At 34.9% G+C, this 27,372-nt stretch overlaps 1 protein-coding gene across 5 annotated transcripts in view; it reads left to right on the top strand.

The window, feature by feature from the left end:
- The window catches only part of LOC140145914 (vitamin D3 receptor B-like), a 495,422-nt gene extending 487,073 nt beyond the window's left edge, over positions 1-8,349 (top strand). For all 5 annotated transcript variants that reach the window (XM_072167634.1, XM_072167633.1, XM_072167635.1 and 2 more), the window contains one exon: positions 823-8,349. In XM_072167634.1, coding sequence (XP_072023735.1) covers positions 823-999 — 177 coding nt within the window. In that variant the 3' untranslated portion in view covers positions 1,000-8,349. The remainder of the gene's footprint in view (positions 1-822) is intronic.
- Positions 8,350-27,372: the final 19,023 nt, after the last annotated feature.

Here is a 27,372-nt window from a genome sequence, read left to right as displayed (position 1 = left end):
TGGTGGTAGTGATGAGGAGGAGAACAGTTGATAAGGAGGACAGTGATGATGAGATCTGATGATGACAACACTGGTGATGTTGATGGTAGTGATAATGATGAAGAATAGGAGAAGGGAAACAATAACAATGAGGACAATAGGGAGTTTTCCATTTCCACAACGGATGGTTTTGCGATGGTAAAACACTCAATGTTGTCGTCATCGATTTTGTAATGCTTCGTCGTCCTCATTCTACAACACGTGAAGAGTCTGATAACCGTTGTTGCGACAACGACAATGTTTGGTGTTTTACCGTCGCAGAACCACCCGTCATGGAAATGGTAATCTACTTATTGAGATGAGGAGGACAGTGATGATGAGATGATCAAGATGACAACACTAGTGGTGTTGGTAGTAGTGATGAGATAAGGAGGACAGGGATGATGATGATGACAACAACACTGTTGATGTTGGTAGTAGTGATGATGAGGATAAGGAGGAAAACAATGATGAGATAAGGAGGACAGTGATGATGATGTTGGTAGAAGTGATGAGGAGGATAAGGAGGAAGACAGTGCAATGAGATGAAGAGAAAGATGATGAGGTGGTGGATGAAGATTATGGCGACAGTGGTGATGGCTGCAGCGATAATGAGGATGAGGCAGAGAATGAGATGAGAAGGACTGAGATGAGAGTGATGCCAAGATGATGATTATGACAATGAAGGCAGCGCTCAAGTGTTGCAGGAACGGCCAACATATCGACAACAATTCACATTTGAAAATCGTAACTTTCCTAAAATAAATATATCTCTTATTGTTTTATTTTTTACTCTCACATCAGGTACTGTCCAAGATGAATCATCCAGAGGACAAAGTGTTCTTTGCCAAGCTCATCATGAAGTTGACAGACGTACGCGACCTCGTGACACGACACATCAGCGACCTCATGCAAATGAAGCTACCTGACAGCCAGTTTGAGAGCCTCTTTCCACTAATCACAGAGATCTTCAACCTATGAGGGTCAAAGGTCATGAACTCTTTAACCTGCCAGGGTCAAAGGTCATGATGAACTATATGATTGCCTACTTGATTCTTAGCTGATGACAAAACATATTACCAGGGAGAGCCTTCTTTTCAAATAAAAAAACAAATATTCCGAGTTTTGTTTTTCAAAACTTAAATCAGGAGTGGCCTCACAGCAAACAATGCCTATCAATGGACTTTATCCTCTAGAAATGAGCTTGTATTGTCATTGTTTACTTGAAAAGAAGAAGAGGTCTGGAACCCTAATAAGCAGATTTCTTTATGTCATAGGATTTTTTCACATACTATTATATTTGGCTATAAAACTCAAAGTCATAAAAATGAGTATATTTACAAAACTCTTTTTGCTCAGTTAATGGTTGTGAAAATGTTTCTATTCAAAGATAATCTGCTTTAAAGGTTGACCTATGGCCGAGTCATTTTTTTCATATCATGTAAATTATGTTTTAAACCATAAGGAGCAGGTAAAATTTATCTTTCAGTGGGAAAATTGTAGGTTTCTGTGGTTACTGAAATGATCAACTACCAAATTATAGTTAAAAACATAAAACAAAATAATTTATACCAAATTTAGTTTTGTGTACCAATTATTTGAACCTCAAAACAAATGATAATTTCAAATAATTTCCAGAAATGAATCAAATGGATTAAGCAGCTGATTTAAAAAAATGATAATAATAAATAATAAGTATAAGTTAACCATCACTAAGAATTTCATTGTAGTACATTTTATTGTTCCTTGTGGTTTAAAATTATAACTTTCATAATATGACTCCGTTAATGGGGACAAAATAAAATAAAATGGGCGTCTTTAACTGATAAATGTACTTTCAAAATATTGTTTATAGGTATAATGTGAGAATGGGGCCTTCTGAGTACAAAATTGTGATTACCTATCCTTATTCAGCTGCTAAAATTATTATTATAAGTGTAACTATTTATGAGTGGACCAAGAATGCCTCCCTGTGGAACACCCTATGTGTAACTAACTCATCGCATGGTTAGTTTATCACATTTTTTTCTGTTTGTATGATTAATTAGTAAAGTACTGTATGAGATTTAAGTAATAATGATTTTTTTTAGTGCATGATGATGAAGCTGAACTGTAACAATTGTCAACAGATTTTCTTTAGTGTCAAAACTGAACGGTAACTAAATTGCTAAGATTAACTTCATTCACACTCTTATATGTCATTGAGTTAGACTCTGAGCTGTAGCATGTTTGTATAATTATCTTTGTTTGTAAGATTCGGACTTTAAGTCAAGGCTGCCATGAAGTAATAATGCAAATTGTTGGCATCATGTGCTCAAACTGATCTCATCCCATGTATAGCTGCCATATGTAGATGAGTACAATATACTATGTGTAAATTGCCCAATGTTCACAGGGCAGCTATTGCACTCACCCACTTCTGGCAATGAGCAGTCGGCATGTTCAAAAATGATACTAACTATTTATTGGAGTTGGAATCTGCAGTTACAGTGCATAGCATATGATATCTAAAGATACCTACTAAATGGGGCCAGTTTTGAGTATTTTATGATGCCAGGTTTCGAGTAAGAACTTTAGGTTTCAGTCCAAAATATATGTATTTTTTATTTGTATAAATTGGTGTTTAACATCAGCACAAAAAAGCAAAGATTTTGGTAATGTCAGGGCTAAATAAGGGGTTGAAATCAGAGTCTTAGCTAAGCCACCTGTCTGCCTGTTATTTTGAACAGGCAGTTTGCTCCTAGGACGGGCAAGATTAATGCCTTTGACAGATGCTTATAATTCTAAAAATAATGCTTGGTCAAGTTCTGTGAACTCAAAACAAGATCAGAATAATAAATCAAGGCTATAGCCAATAGTTACAAACTGACTGAGAAGGGGTAGGCTATCATGTTTTCAGGGTCAGGTTTTGGACAGGCCGTTTTGGAGAAAATGATGGGCACTTGTCAAATCCTAGCTAAGACCCTGGTTGAAATAGTTCCTTTTGTGGTTTAAAAAAAGGAAATAGGTGAATTACTGGCCAAGTATGTTTTCATTTGCAAACAGGGAGCCGTAGTCAGTATTTTGTGCATATATTATGTTTTAAATATTAATTTTTGTGTGAATAAGAATTTTGACTTCTTAACTCCATTACATCATCCACAGATGCACAGTGCATTTGGCCTGGATAGAATGAACCCAGTTTTAGGGTCAATGAAAGTAGCCTCTGTGGATGAGAATAATACTCAGAATGAAAAGGACATAAACTTTGTCCAGTTTCTAGTGGTTGAAGGTCAATGAAAGTAGCCTTCTGGGGATGAGATTGGAGTTAAATGATATTGTATTTTGTGCACAAGATTAGATTTTCTATAGAGAAGAAGAGTTCTTTCAATAAAAAACAAGATATTGTTTCGATTGTGCCATATATGTATGTATACAAACTTGCTCTCGAAAGTGTCATTAACTGCTATTCCAGTTGAAATCCATACACCCTCTATGGAAGACATGACCTTAATCTCCCAAACATGGGGTGAAGAATTTAAATGGAGTCACCCATTGAGGTAACCCATTTGAAATTCATACTCCTTGTGTTGAAGATTAAGGTCATGTCTTCTATAGGGGGGGTGTGTGAATTTCAACTGGAACAGCCAATTATAACAAGATTGTGTGGTCACTAACGTAACTGTATTAACAATATAATAAGATTTTGGGTCATAAAATTTGCAATGTTTCAAATTGGTAGTTGGGCGTCAAACAAAAAACCTGTTCTACGGGCCGGACCTGCCCCAGATGTTAAGAAATTGGGGGAAAATGTTTCTATTTCAAGATATTGCAACATTTATACAGATTTTGGTGATTTTTAAGGTCATTTTCGAAAAGGAAAATAAATAGGACTGACAGACCCTACTTGAAAGGTTCGTCCGCCTGTAGAACAGGGGTGGCTTTCTTTTTGTCGCCTTAACCCCATGAGAACTACCTGCCTATTGGTCAAAAAGAAGTTTTCATTATCAATTGGACCAATCAGCAACATTGTTAGAATAATTTCACCACACAAAAAAATGGAGTAATTTATTTGCAAAGCTCCATTCTGATTAGTGAATGAAATGAAGATATCATGTAATTGACCAATCAGAGGCAATGTCAGATTGGCAGGTAGTGATCTTCAAACCAGGCTGAGTACAGGTAGAAAAGAGGTTGTTTTTGTACTGAAATTGGACATTATAAGTACAAAATCCCATGTTATGGACGTACATATTGAAATCTTTTATTTGTAGAAGTATGTCGTTGTCGGGCAGGAAAAACCTGAACATGTTTAAAGCAAAACCCCACTGTAACCTGTTGGTAGTTTTGTTTTAAACATGTTCAGGGGCCACAAGCACATTATGAGGTTTTTCCTGCCTAACGACGATGTCGTTTTATGTAAAGATAAACTGTTACTAACACAATTTTTTAGACAATATTATTGGACGTGTGTAAAGGTACAAAAAGGACATTTTTTGCCAATATTTTGTGAATAATAGTGTTGAATTATTGAACTAACTGAATAATATTAGCACATGGGTTTTTGTCAATGAGGTTGAACAAAAGAGTACCGACTCCACCGCCATGTTTGTGTGTCGCTCGTGGAGTGCAGATAGTGTTTTAAGTACCTTGTTGTGTGCGTAATGCGTTGTGCCTAAAGTTTGCGCAGAGTGCACAAATATTTGTAACGCTCAATCTTAAAAAACACAAATTTTCATTCAATTTCAGGTATACTATTTGTCCTCCATGAGCGACAAACCAACATGGCGAATTTCCTGTAGCGTTACACACTGGGCAATTTTGATTCAGTCGGTACTCTTTGGGTATAATCTCCTTGGTTTATGTCCAAATATTTTTATGCGATTATTTTGAACTTACGTGAGTTGTAATGCTGTAATATTTCTCTTTCATTTTTGCTGCTGCCATTTTGGTGTGTAAAAGTATATCCATGGGTGTATCGTATCCATGCCCCTTTCATTGGACTACAAAGGTGACTTGACCTTCACCCTTCCCAGCATGCACTATTCTTTTGGAGTTATCACATGATTGATATGTAGGCTGACATAGTGGTCTTTTAGAATAATGGTAGTACAAAAACGTAGCAATATTTCATATTGTATATACTATTTTGGTACTGAATCATCATCACTGAAACAGATGAATAGAGAAAAGTGGTAATTCTGCCACTCCTCAAAAAGAAAATAGCCAATATGACCTCTGACCTCATAGTTTCTGAAATAGTGCATGTTGGGAAAAAAGTCACCAGTTTACTGGATTCACTGTGAAGCATGAAATGCTATGTCTGGAATAATGTAGATTTTTTTTCTTTCAAACAAAAGTATATTTTATATTAGTTGTAGTAGTAGCACATATCTTCTGTACTTGTCTTAATGTTCGCCAAGACAAGAAATAAGCAATTTTTTTTTAAAAAGATTGTTTAAGGCGTGATAGTCATGCATTCAAATTCACATTATACACACATGCACCCCACCCCCCTACATACAAACACAAGGTTTAGCAGGGTTGTAAACGTTTGGCGAATTGTGTCTTACCAAACTGAACCATGTTATGAACAATCTGAAATTCTGTACGACACCAATCATGTAGACTTTATTCTGCACCAATCATGTTGCCCTGTAGGGAAGTGGAATGTTCAGTATCAGAAAACAAAATCAATAGAGAGGCATCAAGTCAAAATATGTTCTCACCCGTGCACAAGAACATGTCTATCATGTTTTAAATTCCACAATCATGTTTGTCATCATATTTTTCAGTATAAACATAATTAATTTATAAGCACATTTTTTATAATTCCCTTATTTTGAATATGTTGTAACAAAACAAATTGATTATTTAAGAATGCCCGTACCAAATGTATCTGTTATCTATTACTTGAATCAATGATGTGTTTTGACTGGTTATGTTGCTATTATTTATATGTCAGCTCATTTGGTAATAAATTTATTATTCATCAAGCTGTGCTTGATTGTATTTGCATATATTTAAATTTGCCAGTCTTGGCTCTTTGCATAATTAGCAAAATCAAGTGGTATTACAGTAATCATGTTCTATAATTTGAGTTGATATGTCCAATGGCATTGGTAGAAATTATCAGCAATAATGAAAAACATACAAACAAACAAACGGTTGCATAAAGAGATTAATTTGTCGGTATCAAACATTAAAAAAAATTAAAGCTGATAACCAGGATTAAAGTTTGGGTTTATCAAATTATTCTTTCGAGTTAAAAAAAAAAAACTTGTATTAACTTTTAAAACTGAAAAGCATTAAATGGCACAGTTTTTTCTCCTGCACTGTTTTGCTTTCTTCTGTTCAGGTTGAAGAGCACTATTTGCACACTGTAATTTCAGCACCAGTCATTTTTCAAAAGTTAAACTTTAAGCACCAATGTTTTTCAGAATTTTGGTTGAAAGAAGAACAAAAACATTATTTTGCAGTAAAAAGTTGGTTGAACTTAAAACTTACAATTGCACATTATACATTTTAGGCAAATTTGATGACTTAGAAATTGTTTCATGTTATAATTATTATAAAAACTAACGTTTATCTCTTCCAGGAAGTGCCTATTGATAGGAGATGAGGGTGTAAGGCCAATTGATGGATTACCATAGATGCTTCCATTGATTTCCCCTCCCCCTTCGGAATCAAATAAGCATTTTCAGCTTTTTACTGATTTTGACAGTATTGGTGGTTCACTTAATTATAAGAAGATTTACACGCACTTAAAAGTTAAAATTCCCTCCAAGCAAAGTAGACGGTTCCAGTGAGTAACATGTTATGCTATGTGATTGGTTGAATGTTCACACATTGGATCCATTTCATTTTGGATTAGGGGGTGTTTAAACTTTGAACCAACTCCAAACAAGATGTGCCAAATTAATGTTAATATTTTATGTTTCCAAGCAGTGATTATATAAGTGGCCATATTTGATATTGCAAAAAAAATACTAATATTTGAAATGAACACATGGAAAACAAGGTCAACTTACACAAATTACACAAACGGTGCGGTGCTTCTTCTGCAACACATCTTTTAAACAATTGAATGAGGTATTGCAGAAGTAGTCCTAATGATGTGGAAGAGACTGATTATTAAATGGTCATTTGCTTTGTAGAAATTATGCTTGTATCATGTAAGGTCAAAGGTCAAAATGCTTTGTAACATGTAAGTAGGGTCAAAGATCACCATATGTAAACGATGAAAAGGTCAAAGATCATTAGGTCAAAGCACTGTGCACACTATAGGAAGATATAGAAAAAGGTAGAAATTAGTGTCTTAATTAGAGCCTGAGTGATAATTAAGTGCCCGAGTATGACCAATTTTTTTTATCACAAATTTACAAAATTAATGATCACAATGTAAATTATAAAAATGTGAGTGAAAAGAAGAATGAAAAAGTTTCAAAAAATGTATTATTGACTTAGAAAGTCACGTAGACACGGTGATATTGTTTTTAAAATCCTATCATGCTCCTGAGCTTGTATAAAAGTGTTCATATCACATAGTGATGTTTTTTAAAAACCCTATGCGATAATACATTGCATGATGAGATTTTTATAACTAGTCATGCTGTCTCAAGTGTATCATGCGATGCGTCGACCAAAAGTTGTATTTTTATCCACTTCATTTGTTGTTTTAAAATGTACTTTTTTGTGGTTCAAAAAGAGTACTGGTTGGGGAAAATTAGAAAAAAAATACATTGCCTTATATGGTCGAGCATCCATTTTTTTGTGTGTAAATATTATATATAAATATATATAATAATAATAATTGTGATATTTACCTTTTGTGTTTTTGATGTAAAGTAAGTGACTTCTATTTTGGTTCTTTCGTAGCAACAAGAAGTATATGTTTTACTTAATTTCCAAATTCGTATTTGGATATGCGGACATATTTTTTTAATCAGAGTAAAAAAAAAGGTTTGAATTTTATTTTATGACCTCCCTGAAAAATATATACACTGCATGAAACATTTGCAAGAGTTGAATTTTGTTTAACTCAAGCAATGATTGCTTGCAATATAACATTTCAGAGCAGGATCAAGGAAATCACACATTTGGGAATTTATATCTACCTTTGTTATTAAAAAGATCATATCAGCTAGACCATATCAAAAAAGTATGATTTGGAATAATTAAATCAAACATATACCTCTTGGTATGAAAGGATCATATTTGGAAGTTGAGGGAAACTTGATGGTTTCCTTATTATTTTTCTTCTCATTCTTCGTACTGAAGATGTATGTTGATCTTGGCAGATTATTTCTGTTATTAAAATGTGAGCACTGAATACATACATAAATAAACAAATGAGTTTCTTGTGTCTTCTTATTATGGAGTCTTATTTCATTACAGACTCTGGAGTATTTGACATAGAATATTTGATGTCACATGTCTTCGTTATTTAATCTATTCCCATTCTATTTTCAGTAATGTTCTAACGAATAGTTGATAACATAAAATTGATGTATTATGTTGAATATCTGGTAGAAATATTATGTTATCGATTTTACGTCATCAAACATTCGTTAAAACTTAAACATTACTGGGAATAGATTAAATAAGAAAGACATGTTGCATCAAATATTCTACATCAAATAAAAAGTCTGTAGGGTCCTTTATAACCTGAAGGTTTAAATAAACAACAAAGGTTTTGTGCAAGAAAGGCCTATCTGCAAATAGTAAGGTACCTATATAAGCTATTTCAGTAGATAGCAAGGTGTCTATATAAGCTATCTTCAGTAGATAACAAGGTGCCTATATAAGCTATCTTCAGTAGATAGCAAGGTGCCTATATAAGCTATCTTCAGTAGATAGTAAGGTACCTATATAAACTTCAGTAGATAGCAAGGTGCCTATATAAGCTATCTTCAGTAGATAGCAAGGTGCCTATATAAGCTATCTTCAGTAGATAGCAAGGTGTCTAAATAAACTTCGGTAGATAGCAAGGTGCCTATATAAGCTATCTTCAGTAGATAGCAAGGTGCCTATATAAGCTATCTTCAGTAGATAGCAAGGTGCCTATATAAGATATCTTCAGTAGATAGCAAGGTGCCTATATAAGCTATCTTCAGTAGATAGCAAGGTGCCTATATAAGCTATCTTCAGTAGATAGCAAGGTGCCTATATAAGCTATCTTCAGTAGATAGCAAGGTGCTTATACGTATAAACTATCTTCAGTAGATAGCAAGGTGCTTATACGTATAAACTATCTTCAGTAGATAGCAAGGTGCCAATATAAACTATCTTCAGTAGATAGCATGGTGCTTATACGTATAAACTATCTTCAGTAGATAGCATGGTGCCAATATAAACTATCTTCAGTAGATAGCAAGGTGCCAATATAAACTATTTTCAGTAGAGAGCAAGGTGCTTATACGTATAAACTATCTTCAGTAGATAGCAAGGTGCCAATATAAACTATCTTAAGTAGATAGCAAGGTGCTTATACGTATAAACTATCTTCAGTAGATAGCAAGGTGCCAATATAAACTATCTTAAGTAGATAGCAAGGTGCCAATATAAACTATCTTAAGTAGATAGCAAGGTGCTTATACGTATAAACTATCTTCAGTAGATAGCATGGTGCCTATATAAACTATCTTCAGTAGATAGCAAGGTGCTTATACGTATAAACTATCTTCAGTAGATAGCAAGGTGCCAATATAAACTATCTTAGGTAGATAGCAAGGTGCATATACGTATAAACTATCTTCAGTAGATAGCAAGGTGCCAATATAAACTATCTTAAGTAGATAGCAAGGTGCTTATACGTATAAACTATCTTCAGTAGATAGCAAGGTGCCAATATAAACTATCTTAAGTAGATAGCAAGGTGCCAATATAAACTATCTTAAGTAGATAGCAAGGTGCCAATATAAACTATCTTCAGTAGATAGCAAGGTGCCAATATAAACTATCTTAAGTAGATAGCAAGGTGCTTATACGTATAAACTATCTTCAGTAGATAGCATGGTGCCTATATAAACTATCTTCAGTAGATAGCAAGGTGCTTATACGTATAAACTATCTTCAGTAGATAGCAAGGTGCCAATATAAACTATCTTAAGTAGATAGCAAGGTGCTTATACGTATAAACTATCTTCAGTAGATAGCAAGGTGCCAATATAAACTATCTTAAGTAGATAGCAAGGTGCTTATACGTATAAACTATCTTCAGTAGATAGCAAGGTGCCAATATAAACTATCTTCACTAGATAGCATGGTGCCTATATAAACTATCTTCAGTAGATAGCAAGGTGCTTATACGTATAAAGTATCTTCAGTAGATAGCAAGGTGCCAATATAAACTATCTTAAGTAGATAGCAAGGTGCTTATACGTATAAACTATCTTCAGTAGATAGCATGGTGCCTATATAAACTATCTTCAGTAGATAGCAAGGTGCTTATACGTATAAACTATCTTCAGTAGATAGCAAGGTGCCAATATAAACTATCTTCAGTAGATAGCAAGGTGCCAATATAAACTATCTTAAGTAGATAGCAAGGTGCTTATACGTATAAACTATCTTCAGTAGATAGCAAGGTGCCAATATAAACTATCTTCAGTAGATAGCAAGGTGCCAATATACACTATCTTAAGTAGATAGCAAGGTGCTTATACGTATAAACTATCTTCAGTAGATAGCAAGGTGCCAATATAAACTATCTTAAGTAGATAGCAAGGTGCTTATACGTATAAACTATCTTCAGTAGATAGCAAGGTGCCAATATACACTATCTTAAGTAGATAGCAAGGTGCCAATATAAACTATCTTAAGTAGATAGCAAGGTGCTTATACGTATAAACTATCTTCAGTAGATAGCAAGGTGCCTATATAAACTATCTTCAGTAGATAGCATGGTGCCTATATAAACTATCTTCAGTAGATAGCAAGGTGCTTATACGTATAAACTATCTTCAGTAGATAGCAAGGTGCCAATATAAACTATCTTAAGTAGATAGCAAGGTGCTTATACGTATAAACTATCTTCAGTAGATAGCAAGGTGCCAATATAAACTATCTTAAGTAGATAGCAAGGTGCTTATACGTATAAACTATCTTCAGTAGATAGCATGGTGCCTATATAAACTATCTTCAGTAGATAGCAAGGTGCCAATATAAACTATCTTAAGTAGATAGCAAGTAAACTATCTTCAGTAGATAGCAAGGTGCCTATATAAGCTATCTTCAGTAGATAGGTACATATATAAGCTATCTTCAGTAGATAGTAAGGTACCTATATAAGCTATCTTCAGTAGATAACAAGGTGCCTATATAAACTATCTTCAGTAAATAACAAGGTGCATATATAAACTATCTTCAGTAGATAGCAAGGTGCCAATATAAACTATCTTAAGTAGATAGCAAGGTGCCAATATAAACTATCTTAAGTAGATAGCAAGGTGCTTATACGTATAAACTATCTTCAGTAGATAGCATGGTGCCTATATAAACTATCTTCAGTAGATAGCAAGGTGCTTATACGTATAAACTATCTTCAGTAGATAGCAAGGTGCCAATATAAACTATCTTAGGTAGATAGCAAGGTGCTTATACGTATAAACTATCTTCAGTAGATAGCAAGGTGCCAATATAAACTATCTTAAGTAGATAGCAAGGTGCTTATACGTATAAACTATCTTCAGTAGATAGCAAGGTGCCAATATAAACTATCTTAAGTAGATAGTGTGATGTACCCTGTATAATTGTGTATCATGGAATAGGGGAAGTTACCTTTCTAATCATGCAATAGTTTGTTTATTATTACATCTAGGGGAAAACCCAGATGAATGCAATAACAACATCATTTATCAAGACTATTTATGTCAAGGGGAAATCCCTGAGACTGTAAAGAAAGATGATGACATCATGGGAAGTGATGTAAGGTGAAATGTTAATGTCTATGATTAGAACATTGGGAAAATCCCAGATGGGGGATAAAACACAATGTTAATAATAATTCTAGGCAGACCTGTATCGATATGATTGTAATGTGAATAGATGTAGCTATAGCTCTCAAAAAGAGAGCATTTAATGTTAACCAGTTATTCTGGATACTCAGGGAGTATTTCAAAGTGTAGCCATGGAGGATTCCTACAGTGCTACAAGTTCAGCCTTGCCTGAAATATGGTTATTTCAAAGCTACGAAAATTGACCAAAGTAAGACATAGAGGGTCTTCTGCGGATTGTGAAGGACTTTACGGAAAAGGTTACAATTATTATCATCTGGATACAGATCTGACAGGCTGCAATAGCCTTTATTATTGTCACAGTTGATAGTGTTGATATGGGCTATGCTTACAGTCCAATTCCTTGAAAGAAAGGAAATTACAAACCAGAAATATTTTATGTAGTCAAAGTACTACTATTTACCAGTGTTGTCGGAGAAGATCTAGAATACGTCAAAGAACGTTATTCTTCCAAGAAAGGAAATATATTCTTCTGTCGACTTGCTGAAGTCTGGTATTTTGATTCAACGCAACTGTCAAAATAAGTGAGGACAACTGCTTCGCAGTCCTGCTTTCTGAAGATATTGTGTGAAAGGTGGAAATAGCACCAAGTTTGGAGAAAGCAGCGCAAGGAGTTAAATTTGGAGAACTGCGCAAGGAGTTTAGCATAGGAGAACGGCGCAAGGAGTTTAGCATAGGAGAACGGCGCAAGGAGTTTAGCATAGGAGGACGGCGCAAGGAGTTTAGTATAGGAGAATTGCGCAAGGAGTTGTAAATGTGTTTGGAGAACACCATTTTCGTGTAAGGATTTTATACGCAAGGAGTTATCAATGCAAGTGTACAAAGGACTTCGCTGATTGTCGCAGGACAAGTGAATAGGGATATATTACATCAGTCGTCCAGAACATTACAAGAACTTTATGATCACCAAGAAGAAGAATGCTGGCTAAGTACAAAATAGATAAAGAGTGATTATATTTGATTAATGTATATGTGCATTTGTAGTCATTATATTGTACCAAACGAAACTTGCTTTCAATTAAAGACTTAGATTTTGTTAGCTTAAACGAACAGTGTATTTGTGTTGTGCATTCGTGTGAGTTCGGGTAAAAGGTGATTTTGGCCTTGAGTCAAGTACGACTCGTAACAAAATTGGGGCTCGTCGTCCGGGAAATACACTGTAAAAAAGTTGACATTATTATACTGAGTCTTGAAAGTGAAAGTACAGTATGACAGAGTTCAAAGCAGAAGAGTTTCTTGAAACTATAGATTGGGAGAAGTTTGATAAGTTGAAGAAACCTGATTTAGTAGCATTTGCAAAATACTATGAATTGGATGTAAAGCAAGCCAACAGAAAAGAAATAATCAAAAATGCCTTAATTGATGTTTTGGTTGATGAAGAGTATTTTGAAGAATCCATTTTGGAGAAGAGAAAAGAGGTCAAAACTGAAATCGGGGATGCAGTAAAGTTGAATGAACTAGAAGTTCAGGTGGAAAAGAAAAAAATGAAAATGCAATTGCAGTTGGACATGCAAAAGCTAGATATGCAAAATAAAGAAAAACAAGAAAGATTAGGCATGGAAAACAAGAAATTAGAAATGGAAGAAAAAGCACGCCAAGAAAAGATGGCGCTTGAGCACCACAAATTAGAAACAGAACAAAAGGAAAAGGTAGCAAAATTGGAACTTGAAAAACAAAAGTTGGAAATGGAAGAAAATTTGAAACAAAAAGAAATTGAAGAAAAGTACAAGTTTGAACAAGAGAAGTTGGCAAAGCTAGGTGACAAATACTCATCAAGTTTCTCCTCAAAGTCAGGGTTTGATGTTACAAAGTATGTAAAGCTTGTGCCTAAATTCAAAGAGAAAGAAGTTGACGAGTACTTTCAACATTTTGAAAAGGTAGCTACAAATTTGAAATGGCCTCCAGAGCATTGGACCCTACTGTTACAAAGTAGTTTTGTGGGGAAGGCCAGGGAGACTTACTCAGCTCTACCAATAGAGAAGTGTAATAATTATGAAGAAGTCAAACAGGCAGTCCTTAAGGCCTATGAACTGGTGCCTGAAGCATACAGATTAAAGTTCAGAGACTCAAGAAAGCAAGCAGATCAAAATTCTGTATGTTTTTACAAACAAAAAATTCCTTTAAAAAGGAGCATGTGTGTGGCAAGTAGTCACTGTGTAAAGTGTAAGAGTTGTACTGTAACTTCCAAGTTGACATTGTTATAAGTTCATGTGAATGAGAAAGACTTTAAGAAAGTGTTCATTACATTCAAACTTTCTTCTTTTAAGGGGGAGGGTGTGATGTACCCTGTATAATTGTGTATCATGGAATAGGGGAAGTTACCTTTCTAATCATGCAATAGTTTGTTTATTATTACATCTAGGGGAAAACCCAGATGAATGCAATAACAACATCATTTATCAAGACTATTTATGTCAAGGGGAAATCCCTGAGACTGTAAAGAAAGATGATGACATCATGGGAAAAACCCACAGGAAGTGATGTAAGGTGAAATGTTAATGTCTATGATTAGAACATTGGGAAAATCCCAGATGGGGATAAAACACAATGTTAATAATAATTCTAGGCAGACCTGTATCGATATGATTGTAATGTGAATGGATGTAGCTATAGCTCTCAAAAAGAGAGCATTTAATGTTAACCAGTTATTCTGGATACTCAGGGAGTATTTCAAAGTGTAGCCATGGAGGATTCCTACAGTGCTACAAGTTCAGCCTTGCCTGAAATATGGTTATTTCAAAGCTACGAAAATTGACCAAAGTAAGACATAGAGGGTCTTCTGCGGATTGTGAAGGACTTTACGGAAAAGGTTACAATTATTATCATCTGGATACAGATCTGACAGGCTGCAATAGCCTTTATTATTGTCACAGTTGATAGTGTTGATCTGGGCTATGCTTACAGTCCAATTCCTTGAAAGAAAGGAAATTACAAACCAGAAATATTTTATGTAGTCAAAGTACTACTATTTACCAGTGTTGTCGGAGAAGATCTAGAATACGTCAAAGAACGTTATTCTTCCAAGAAAGGAAATATATTCTTCTGTCGACTTGCTGAAGTCTGGTATTTTGATTCAACGCAACTGTCAAAATAAGTGAGGACAACTGCTTCGCAGTCCTGCTTCCTGAAGATATTGTGTGAAAGGTGGAAATAGCACCAAGTTTGGAGAAAGCAGCGCAAGGAGTTAAATTTGGAGAACTGCGCAAGGAGTTTAGCATAGGAGAACGGCGCAAGGAGTTTAGCATAGGAGAACGGCGCAAGGAGTTTAGCATAGGAGGACGGCGCAAGGAGTTTAGTATAGGAAAATTGCGCAAGGAGTTGTAAATGTGTTTGGAGAACACCATTTTCGTGTAAGGATTTTATACGCAAGGAGTTATCAATGCAAGTGTACAAAGGACTTCGCTGATTGTCGCAGGACAAGTGAATAGGGATATATTACATCAGTCGTCCAGAACATTACAAGAACTTTATGATCACCAAGAAGAAGAATGCTGGCTAAGTACAAAATAGATAAAGAGTGATTATATTTGATTAATGTATATGTGCATTTGTAGTCATTATATTGTACCAAACGAAACTTGCTTTCAATTAAAGACTTAGATTTTGTTAGCTTAAACGAACAGTGTATTTGTGTTGTGCATTCGTGTGAGTTCGGGTAAAAGGTGATTTTGGCCTTGAGTCAAGTACGACTCGTAACAATAGCAAGGTGCCAATATAAACTATCTTAAGTAGATAGCAAGGTGCCAATATAAACTATCTTCAGTAGATAGCAAGGTGCCAATATAAACTATCTTAAGTAGATAGCAAGGTGATTATACGTATAAACTATCTTCAGTAGATAGCATGGTGCCTATATAACTATCTTCAGTAGATAGCAAGGTGCTTATACGTATAAACTATCTTCAGTAGATAGCAAGGTGCCAGTATAAACTATCTTAAGTAGATAGCAAGGTGCTTATACGTATAAACTATCTTCAGTAGATAGCATGGTGCCTATATAAACTATCTTAAGTAGATAGCAAGTAAACTATCTTCAGTAGATAGCAAGGTGCCTATATAAGCTATCTTCAGTAGATAGGTGCATATATAAGCTATCTTCAGTATATAGTAAGGTACCTATATAAGCTATCTTCAGTAGATAACAAGGTGCCTATATAAACTATCTTCAGTAGATAGCAAGGTGCCAATATAAAATATCTTAAGTAGATAGCAAGGTGCTTATACGTATAAACTATCTTCAGTAAATAACAAGGTGCATATATAAACTATCTTCAGTAGATAGCAAGGTGCCAATATAAACTATCTTAAGTAGATAGCAAGGTGCCTATATAAGCTATCTTCAGTAGATAACAAGGTGCCTATATAAACTATCTTCAGTAAATAACAAGGTGCATATATAAACTATCTTCAGTAGATAGCAAGGTGCCAATATAAACTATCTTAAGTAGATAGCAAGGTGCTTATACGTATAAACTATCTTCAGTAGATAGCATGGTGCCTATATAAACTATCTTCAGTAGATAGCAAGGTGCTTATACGTATAAACTATCTTCAGTAGATAGCATGGTGCCTATATAAACTATCTTAAGTAGATAGCAAGGTGCTTATACGTATAAACTATCTTCAGTAGATAGCAAGGTGCCAATATAAACTATCTTAAGTAGATAGCAAGGTGCTTATACGCAGTGTTCGAAATATGCCTCAAAAAGTTACAGGCCAGCCAGGCTTGACCTTAAAAAGTTACCGGCCAGCCGGGCCGGCAACTAGATGCCAGTCAGAAAAGTTACCGGCCAGGCCAAAAAGTTACAGGCCAATGGCCGGCTGACCGGCCCTATTTCGAACGCTGCTTATACGTATAAACTATCTTCAGTAGATAGCATGGTGCCTATATAAACTATCTTCAGTAGATAGCAAGGTGCCAATATAAACTATCTTAAGTAGATAGCAAGTAAACTATCTTCAGTAGATAGCAAGGTGCCTATATAAGCTATCTTCAGTAGATAGGTGCATATATAAGCTATCTTCAGTTGATAGTAAGGTACCTATATAAGCTATCTTCAGTATATAACAAGGTGCCTATATAAACTATCTTCAGTAAATAACAAGGTGCATATATAAACTATCTTCAGTAGATAGCAAGGTACCTATATAAGCTATCTTCAGTATATAACAAGGTGCATGTATAAGCTATCTTCAGTGGATAATAAGGTGCCTATATAAGCTGTCTTCCGAAAATAGCACAGTGCCTACCGGTATATAAACTATCCTCGGTAGTCAAATTGTCTGAATTTCTTCAGAAGATAACAAGGTGTATGTATGTGTGTAAGTTATCTTCAGGATATAGCAATGGGCCTGCATAAGCTATCTGCACTAGATAGCAAGGTGCCTGTATAAGCTATCTTCAGTAGATAGCAAGGTGCCTGTATAAGCTATCTTCAGTAGATAGCAAGGTACCTGAATAGGCTATCTTCAGTAGATAGCAAGGTACAAGTTGTCCCCCAAAAAAGAGGCCCCTCATTGCGCCCTCTTTTGCGCCTATTTCTGAAAAGTTTATCAAATATATTTTGGTATGTAAAGAAATCTTTAATTGTTAGCTTTAATAAACCAAAACAATTATTTCAATCGGCTCACACCACTTGATTTCGTCATTTGTGGCTTTGCAAACGTATCACTGCTATATTCGCAAGTATCAACGCCCACAAGGTTAGTACGCAACGCAATTGATGCAATGAGGACTAGGGCTGTAACCTGTATTCGTCAAGGAGGCAACCAGGTAGAGGGCAGAGCAGCACGGTAAACTTACTTCAAAAGAACCCAAGACAAACTAAACAGCCCTTTTCAGGGCTACCTTTTATTCCAAAAAGAGAAATGTCTTATGTTGTCAATAAAAAGAAAGCAAGAAACAATAAAGTAAGAAAGTAAGAGAAACATAATAAAACAAAAAGGCATAAAATAACCGAGAAAAACATAAGTAATTGCAAATATAGCAAAAGAAGTCCCATCTCACATCAATTTCGCCCAAATTAATGACACTTAACAAAATCCATAACCCATAAGCCCACCGGTAAAGCCCATTCCCTAAAATAAAGTTGTAATTTTATAAAGTTATCATCGAGGAATGTTTTATATTCATGCATGGTATATGCACGTTTCAATCTTTGAAGTAGCCAAACCTCCTCCGTGGACAGAGTGAAAAACGGATACATTTCTTTAAAAGGGCATATCTTCAAAAGTTATGAGCCGATTGAAATCATTATTTCGGTTTATTAAAGCTATCGGGTGAAGGCTTCTTTACATTATACTTGATCAACTTTTCTAAAATAGGAGAACTTGAGGGCGCAATGAGGGGCCTCTTTTTGGGGGGACACCCTGTACATGTATATGTTATCTTCAGTAGATATGAAGAAGCCCGTATAAGCTATCTTCAGTAGATGGCAAAGTGCCTGCCTGTATAGGCTGTGTTCAGTAAATAACAACGTACCCATATTTGCTATCTTCAGTAGATAGCAAGGTACCCGTATATGCTATCTTCAGTAGATAGCAAGGTACCTGTATATGCTATCTTCAGTAGTTAACAAGGTGCCAGTATACGTTATCTTAAGTAGATAGCAAGGTTGCTGTATAAGCTATCTTCAGTAGATAGCAAGGTGCATGCATAAGCTATCTTAAGTAGATAGCAAGGTTGCTGTATAAGCTATCTTCAGTAGATAGCAAGGTACCTAAATATGCTATCTTCAGTAGATAGCAAGGTATACGTATATGTTATCTTCAGTAGATAGGAAGATGCCTGTATAAGCTATCTTCAGAGATGGCAAAGTGCCTGTATATGCTGTGTTCAGTAGATAACAACGTACCCATATGCTATCTTCATTAGATAGCAAGATGCCTGTATAAGCTATCTTCAGTAGATAGCAAGGTACCTGTATATGCTATCTTCAGTAGATAACAAGGTGCCTGTATAAGTTATCTTAAGTAGATAGCAAGGTTGCTGTATAAGCTATCTTCAGTAGATAGCAAGGTGCATGTATAAGCTGTCTTCAGTAGATAGGTAGCTGCCCCTATCTTCAGTAGATAGCAATGTACCCGTACCTTCAGTAGATAGCAAGGAGCCTGTATAAGCTATCTTCAGTAGATAGCAAGGTTGCTGAATAAGCTACCTTCAGTAGATAGCAAGGTGTCTGTATGAGCTGTCTTCAGTAGATAGCTAGGTGCCCATATAAGCTATCTTCAGTAGATATGCCTTTATAAGCTATCTTGTACAGTAGATAGCAAGATGGCTGTATAGGTTATCTTCAGTAGATAGCAAGGTGCCTGTATAAGCTATCTTCAGTAGATAGCAAGGTGCATGTATAAGCTATCTTCAATACGAGAGCAAGGTGCCTGTATAAGCTGTCTTTAGTAGATAGCTACCCAGCAAACACAAAAACGTTTTAAAAACGTTTTAAATAAGTTATATTTTGGCTTTTGGTTTAGGTAAAAACGTTTTAATAACATTAAAATGTCGGGTTATATAAAGGTCATGATAACATTTTAAAACGTTTTGTATGAAAACACACTACAACAATATTTATGTTTTCAAAAAATGTTATTGTAAACTATTTTTGCAAACATTTTTGCCAAATGTTGTGTCAATACTTAAATAACATTATGTTAAAATATTTGAACCCAGCAAACACAGAAATGTTCTTAAAATGTTTTTTCAAAACCTTTTAATAACATTTAAATGTCGGGTTATATAAAGGTCATGAAAACGTTTTTAAAACGTTATTGAAAATATTTTGGGCAAACATTTTTCGCAAAATATTTTTCAACCCCAAAATAACATTCTGTTTAGAATGTTTGGTATCAAGTTTTCAAGAATGTTTTTGAAATGTTATTAAAACGTTTTTATACCCTTTATAACCCGACATTTAAACGTTTTCTGTAAAACATTTTTGTTTGCTGAGCAGTGGATTATCAGAAAATGATTTTTAAGACTATGAAAACGTTTTATACTCTTAATATACCCTTTATATAACCCGACATTTAAACGTTTTCTGACAACCTTTTATAACCTTTTGCGAATGATGTCGAAAACGTTTTGTGTTTGCTGGGTAGGTGCCCATATAAGCTATCTTCAGTAGATAGCAAGGTGGCTGTATAGGTTATCTTCAGTAGATAGCAAGGTGCCTGTATAAGCTATCTTCAGTAGATAGCAAGGTGCCAGTATAAGCTATCTTCAGTAGATAGCAAGGTGGCTGTATATGTTATCTTCAGTAGATAGCAAGGTACCTGAATAAGCTATCTTCAGTAGATAGCAAGGTGCCCATATAAGCTATCTTCAGTAGATAGCAAGGTGCCTATATAAGCTATCTTCAATAGATAGCAAGGTGGCTGTATAGGTTATCTTCAGTAGATAGCAAGGTGCCTGTATAAGCTATCTTCAGTAGATAGCAAGGTGCCAGTATAAGCTATCTTCAGTAGATAGCAAGGTGGCTGTATATGTTATCTTCAGTAGATAGCAAGGTACCTGAATAAGCTATCTTCAGTAGATAGCAAGATGCCTGTATAAGCTATCTTTAGTAGATAGCAAGGTGCCTGTATAAGCTGTCTTCATTAGATAACAAAGTGTTCGTATAAGCTGTCTTCAGTAGATAGCAAGGTGCATGTATAGGCTGTCTTCAGTAGATAGCCAGGTACCCATATATGTTATCTTCAGTAGATAGCAAGATGTATGTATAGGCTGCCTTCAGTAGATAGCAAGGTATCCGTACCTTCAGTAGATAGTAAGGAGCCTGTATAAGCTATCTTCAGTAGATAACAATGTACCCGTATATGCTATCTTCAGTAGATAGCAATGCATCCGTATACGTTGTCTTCAGTAGATAGCAATGTACCCGTATAAGCTATCTTCAGTAGATAGCAAGATGCCTGTTTAAGCTACGGTATCTTCAGATGATAACAAAGTATTCGTATAAGCTATCGTCAGTAAGCCTACATAGCAAAGTGCCTGTATAAGCAATGTACCCGTATATGCTATCTTCAGTAGATAGCAATGCATCCGTATAAGTTGTCTTCAGTAGATAGCAATGTACCCGTATAAGCTATCTTCGGTAGATGGCAAGATGCCTGTTTAAGCTATCTTCAGAAGATAACAAAGTGTTCGTATAAGCTATCTTCAAGTTGAAGGCAAGGTGCCTGTAGCAGTTATCTTCAGTAGACAGCAAGGTGCCCATATAAATTATCTTCAGATATTAAGTATTTAGAACTGGTTACTATTAGCTTTGTGGGGTTGTATAACCTATCTTCAGTAGATAGCAAGGTGTCTGTATATGGTCAATTCCAAGCAACCTCGCCCAAATTGTCAAAATTTAAAAATCAAGTCAAGTATGTGATTTTGGTCTCATATTGTAGCTAAAAAGCTATATTTTCTGAAAACGTACTTTTTTAGGAGGAAATGGTGTCCATTGTTAGAAAAACATCCTAATTTGCATAAATTTGCATATTCTTGACTGGTAAAAGCAGCAAAACTAAAAACACAGCAACTGCTCTGTACTGTAAAATTTTGGAAACAAATTATGCATGTGAATATAAAGTCTATAAGTAGCTCAAAATATAAACACCAGAAATTTTCAAATTTTATAACGTGTAGCTTCGTCAGCATTGTTTGAGTACCAATTTTACGATTAAAAGCATCATTCCGCAACGCAAAAGTATCATTTATTACCACTGCAATTTTAAAATAAGGTTGATTTTCATTGAAACTAGAATGCAAAGCAAATTTATTCATCCCTATCCAATGACCCAAAATAATTTTCAAAAGTCTAATTTGCGGCGGTAACGACCAATTAAAGTTGCATCATTCCGCAACGTTGCGGAATGATGCATAATTCATAATGTGCCCGTTTGAAAAAAAATATTCACAATTTTGGGTTAGAACTTTCTGAAATGCATTGCACAGAATTATCTTTACAGTAATTGATGTTTCAGCATTGCCTGAACCATTGTAAGTGACATAACTCCACAAAACCCCTGCATCATTCCGCAACGCCATAAGGATTCATGGATTGCAAGGATTTTTTCTTTAAATTTACGATAAAATAAAAACAGTGATGATTATTTCTTGATAGATGGTGATAGTTGTTATGTTACATCCTATGGCTAACACCCAGTGCTAAATTTCACTTCCAAGAATTTTAGACTAGCAAAATGTTGACATAATTTTAGTTTCAAAATGTGACCATGCAACACAAGTTATCTGATTTAAAAAAAATCGGTGATAAATATTTTTGGATAAATATTGATATTTGTCAGCTAACATAAGTAGCCAAGTATATAAAACACAATTTACTCAAATTTATTGATCTATTTATTTTTATTTTCAAACATGGACTGCTTTTCATTTTCTATGGGATTTTACACACAGCATCATTCCGCAACGCTCCTTGCATCATTCCGCAACGTGACCTAGTGTCGGAAAATTTGGCATAAAGAGACGATGCCCAAATTTTTTTAAATCGATACTGACAATTGTCAGTTTACATCCTAAGCTTTAGATTAAGTGGCAAATTTAATATCTCAGATTACTAAACTCACAGAGTTTGTCAAAAATGTTTTAGTGCAAAAATACTGGTCCCGTGCGCATCATTCCAAGAACGCGAACTTTGCATATGCAAATTAGGAAATTAGGGTGGTTTGGAAAAGTTTCTCCTACCTTAATCATTCACTAACCAAAAATACTTTAACATTATGCTATTCACCTTGTGCTGTTAATACATATTTGGCTGCTGCATCAAAAAGAAATTCGTACAAAGGCAGTTTGCATCATTCCGCAACGCTTGGAATTGCCCATATAGCTATTAGGACGACATAGGCAGCACGCCGCCATTCGTCTTATGAAAGCCAGGGATGAACAACTGCCTATTTCGCATCGCCATGCATTTTCCCTATATCAAAAATAGAGCGTAAACGGGATAGCAACAGGTCGATCGTGGATTTTACACCTGTTTGGGATCTTTTAACAATTCAACCCATATCAATGCACAACTTGTAGAGGACATGATGGGCAGCTTTTTGTGACGTTTTCAGTGCGTCTTGCCATTGGAAGTGATTAGCAACACCGAAGTCACGACGATGAAGCCGGCGGACACCGTCTGATGCAGGTCTGATATTTATCATGGGATAGATAGGCCCGAGAAATATGGTTATGGGGAAGGAGTAGAAATTTGATATGAAAAATTATAAAAATCAGAGAGGACAATGATGAAGGAGGGGTAAAAGGGAGAATTAATTAATTAATTAATAAATTAATAAATTAATTAATAAATAAATAAATTAATTAATTAATAAATTAAAAAAATCCTGTCAGATGGGGCATCATCTCGGGGCATCATATTCTTATAGTCACAACCGTCACCATGTTCACCATAACCAAGTTAGGGCCTACTACCCGGTATATTTTAAAATGTAGCCTTTAGGCCTATATGCTTTCAGTTCCCGGAGCTTGATTTTCTAACAAATGGCCCGCTTGTGTAGTCAATATTTGTTAACCAGAAATTTTCGTCCTTTTATCTTGATGCAATATTTTGGGTGAAATGCATTATTTTGATGATTTTAATTTTACATGGTACAAAATGCAATTTTTAAAAACATTTAAAATATTTGAAATTAAAAGTACAGGCTACCATGTACCAATGCATTAATATGAATGTGCACATCAAAAAAGTCAATCATGACAACTTCCTGAAACCAGAGGTTTTTGACCTATATGACATCTTAAAAATCGAAGGTCAATATAAAATGATCGTTTTTGGCAGTTTTGCCATCAAAAGTGACTGAATAAATGGCGGGAAATGTGGTTGATATGGTAACTGACAAACCTGTGACTCCTGCAACTATCCTAAACTTGTGGTACTAATTCATATAAATAAATTAGTTGCAATAAAAACTTGTGTATAGCAAGTAAACAATAAAAAAATTGAAAAAAATGAAAATATTTAGTTAAAAACAATTTTTTTTCCCTGGCTTTACCACGTAAAAATCACCTATTTGGTCAAAATTAAACAAAATTACCGAAATAATGCATTTTCCCTAAAATTTTTGGTCAAAATATAAAGATGCAATTTTGTTTGTTAACGAATATTTAATAGGCATATACATGTGACATGTAGGCCTTATTCTCCACGGCAATTATGAAGTTCATACTTTATTTACTTTCAAAGTTATAGCTGTTTTAATAATTGACATATTTGGTAAAAAAAAGGGTAAGGAAATCACAAAAACTGCAATTTTCAACTCAAATATCTTCGCCCACGTCACTTTTCAGAAATGCCAGCCGGGTAAAATGAAAAGATCAGAGCGTGTAGATACATTTTAACACCATAAGAAGCTTTGTCCAAAAATGTTGGACGAAAACTTCAAAATCACTATGTGGTGCTGCATCAGAATCTTGGAATTGTCGAAATTCTGGAATTTTGATAATTCCAAGATTTTGACGCAGCCTGTCAAATCTTGGAATTGTCAAAATTCAGGAAAATCGACAGTTCAGGTTTCTGACGCAGCCTGTCAAAAACTTGAAATTGTTTTTTGACAGGCTGCATCAGAAACCTGGAACTGTCGATATTCTGGAATTTCGACAGAGGGTGTCAAAATCTTAGACTGGTGACTATTCGTGTCATTTGGCACGGAAACAGGAACGAAATGACCTGCTTGTCAATATAATAAAAATCCTTTAAAAAGGGATGGACCGGGACAGTATTGATTCCATGTGAAGTATGAGTAATGCTTTTGATATATTCTTTTCTTTGATAGTATTTGATGGCAAGAGATGGTCTGAAATTATATTTGGGACATAAAAATATAATGATGTACGTGTAATTGATGATAAATTAAAGAAATCATTCTTCTAATTATAAAAAGTACGCAAATAAAACCTTACTCTCGCTATTTCTTCCTACCGATTCCAAAAATTTGACAGATGTTCCGGAATTTTGAAAATTTGTCAATGTAATTTCTAAATAGGCCTTCTATTAAAATTAGTACTAATACTTTCTTTCTTTCTTTCTCACTGCACTGTCAATCCAGAATTCTGACAATATTCTCATTGTTAAAAATTAGGAATTTATTTTAAAATTTTCAGAATTCTGACAATATTTTCACTGTCAAAAATTAGGAATTTAAAATTGAAAACACTCAAAAAAATAAATAGAATACCTAAATAAATTTATTTATTTATTTATGTATTTATTTATTTATTTATTTATTTATTTATTTATTTATTTATTTATTTATTTATTTTGGAATTTTGACAATAAAACTGTAAAATTCCTGAAATTTGATAGACAACTTCTCCAAAACACATTTCTGTGGCGCGTCGACCTGCTGGGTAGTGAGCTGTAGGTAGTGAGATAAACGTTATAGGGCCTAATGCATTACCGGTATGTGAGGGATTTCAGTAGGCCTACACTTAGGCTATGGATGATATTATCGTGGTCTTTTTAAAGATCCTTTTTTAAGGGGATCCAAGTATTTTACATGTTCAGAAGCGTATCAGGGTCAGTTATCTGCGTTTTCAAATGATGGAATATTTTTGTTCACAGATATAAAATATTCATATGCCCTCTATTAGGCCCTACTCAGAGCAAAAATTAAGGTTGCAGTCAATTTTCTTTTGAAGTTATGGCTATCCTATTGTTAGATTTAACATTTTTGGGTAAAAATTGGATAAAAGTAGCAAATAACACATTTTTTAACCAAAATATCTCAGTTCACGTCACCAAATGCCAGCCGGGTTAATCAGAAAGATGAGACTCGTATGGTTAATTTTAACCCGGCTGGCACCTTTGTCCAAAGAAGTTTTGCATAGGGGCCTACGCGCCTGCATTAGGCCCAATGATTCAACAGAAGGGGGCTGTAAATTTTCTCTTTTAGCAGATAGGGGCGGCCATATTAGTCCCTACCCAGGGGGCCATATAATCCATATTAGCCCATGTGACGTGACCCCAGACCATATTAGCCCATGTGACGTAATCCCAGAAACAAAACCAAAAAAACATGAATAAAACTTTAAACAACATAGGAAAAGCGATGGTCGTGCAAATATGTAAAACAAAATTCAAATTGTTGAAAGTATAAAAAAAAAATCTGAATAATTACAAAAAATATGACATAGCAGAGCAAGGTTTCGATCCTTGGACCTCTGGGTTATGGGCCCAGCACGCTTCCGCTACGCCACTCTGCTTCACGATCCATAGATGGCCTTCATGCAGTTAATAAAGATTTCCTTGGCTGATGCAATCAGTCTCTTTCAAGCATTTCGCGGGGAAATTTGCAACCATTATCAACAAGAGAGGGCGACATTTGATAATATTGTGAAAATGACTCAGTGATGTACTGATGCGAGTTTAGTATTTCTTTTCGATTGATGTATGTTGATCTTGGCAGATTATTTCTGTTATTAAAATGTGAGCACTGAATACATACATAAATAAACAAATGAGTTTCTTGTGTCTTCTTATTATGGAGTCTTATTTCATTACCATTAATTAACCCTAACCAAACCAGAGCTAACTAAAGCTCACTATTAAAATCACTGCTCGTGCATGCATGCGATGCGATGATGCAATCAGTTAAGTCATATACCCAGGGAATCCCTGACCGGGCCAGCGTAACCCCAATGGCTAGAAGCTGGTGATCTTCTATGTGACATGCGAGGGGTCTGAGGTTCGAATCCTGGGGGCAATAAGTGACTTCTTTATTCATCTTCTCTCCTTTTTCATTTCTTCTTTCCCTTCCAATAGCAAAAAACCATGGGCACAGTTAGGGTTTGAGGCTGCTACAGACTCCCGACTATTTGACGTAATATTTAATGTCACATGTCTTTGCTATCAATCTATTCCCATTCTATTTTCAGTAATGTTCTAACGAATAGTTGATAACATAAAATTGATATATTATGTTGAATATCTGGTAGAAATATTATGTTATCGATTTTACGTCATCAAACATTCGTTAAAACTGAAACATTACTGGGAATAGATTAAATAAGAAAGACATGTTGCATCAAATATTCTACATCAAATAAAAAGTCTGTAGGGTCCTTTATAACCTGAAGGTTTAAATAAACAACAATAAAGGTTTTGTGCAAGAAAGGCCTATCTGCAAATAGTAAGGTGTCTATATAAACTTCAGTAGATAGCAAGGTGCCTATATAAGCTATCTTCAGTAGATAGCAAGGTGCCTATATAAGCTATCTTCAGTAGATAGCAAGGTGCCTATATAAGCTATCTTCAGTAGATAGCAAGGTGCCTATATATAAGCTATCTTCAGTAGATAGCAAGGTGCCTATATAAGCTATCTTCAGTAGATAGCAAGGTGCCTA

This window comes from Amphiura filiformis, chromosome 2 (assembly GCF_039555335.1).
Source record: "Amphiura filiformis chromosome 2, Afil_fr2py, whole genome shotgun sequence".
NCBI lineage: Eukaryota > Metazoa > Echinodermata > Ophiuroidea > Amphilepidida > Amphiuridae > Amphiura > Amphiura filiformis.
Note: the sequence above shows the minus strand (reverse complement) of the source record. Positions and strands in the feature narration are given on the sequence as shown.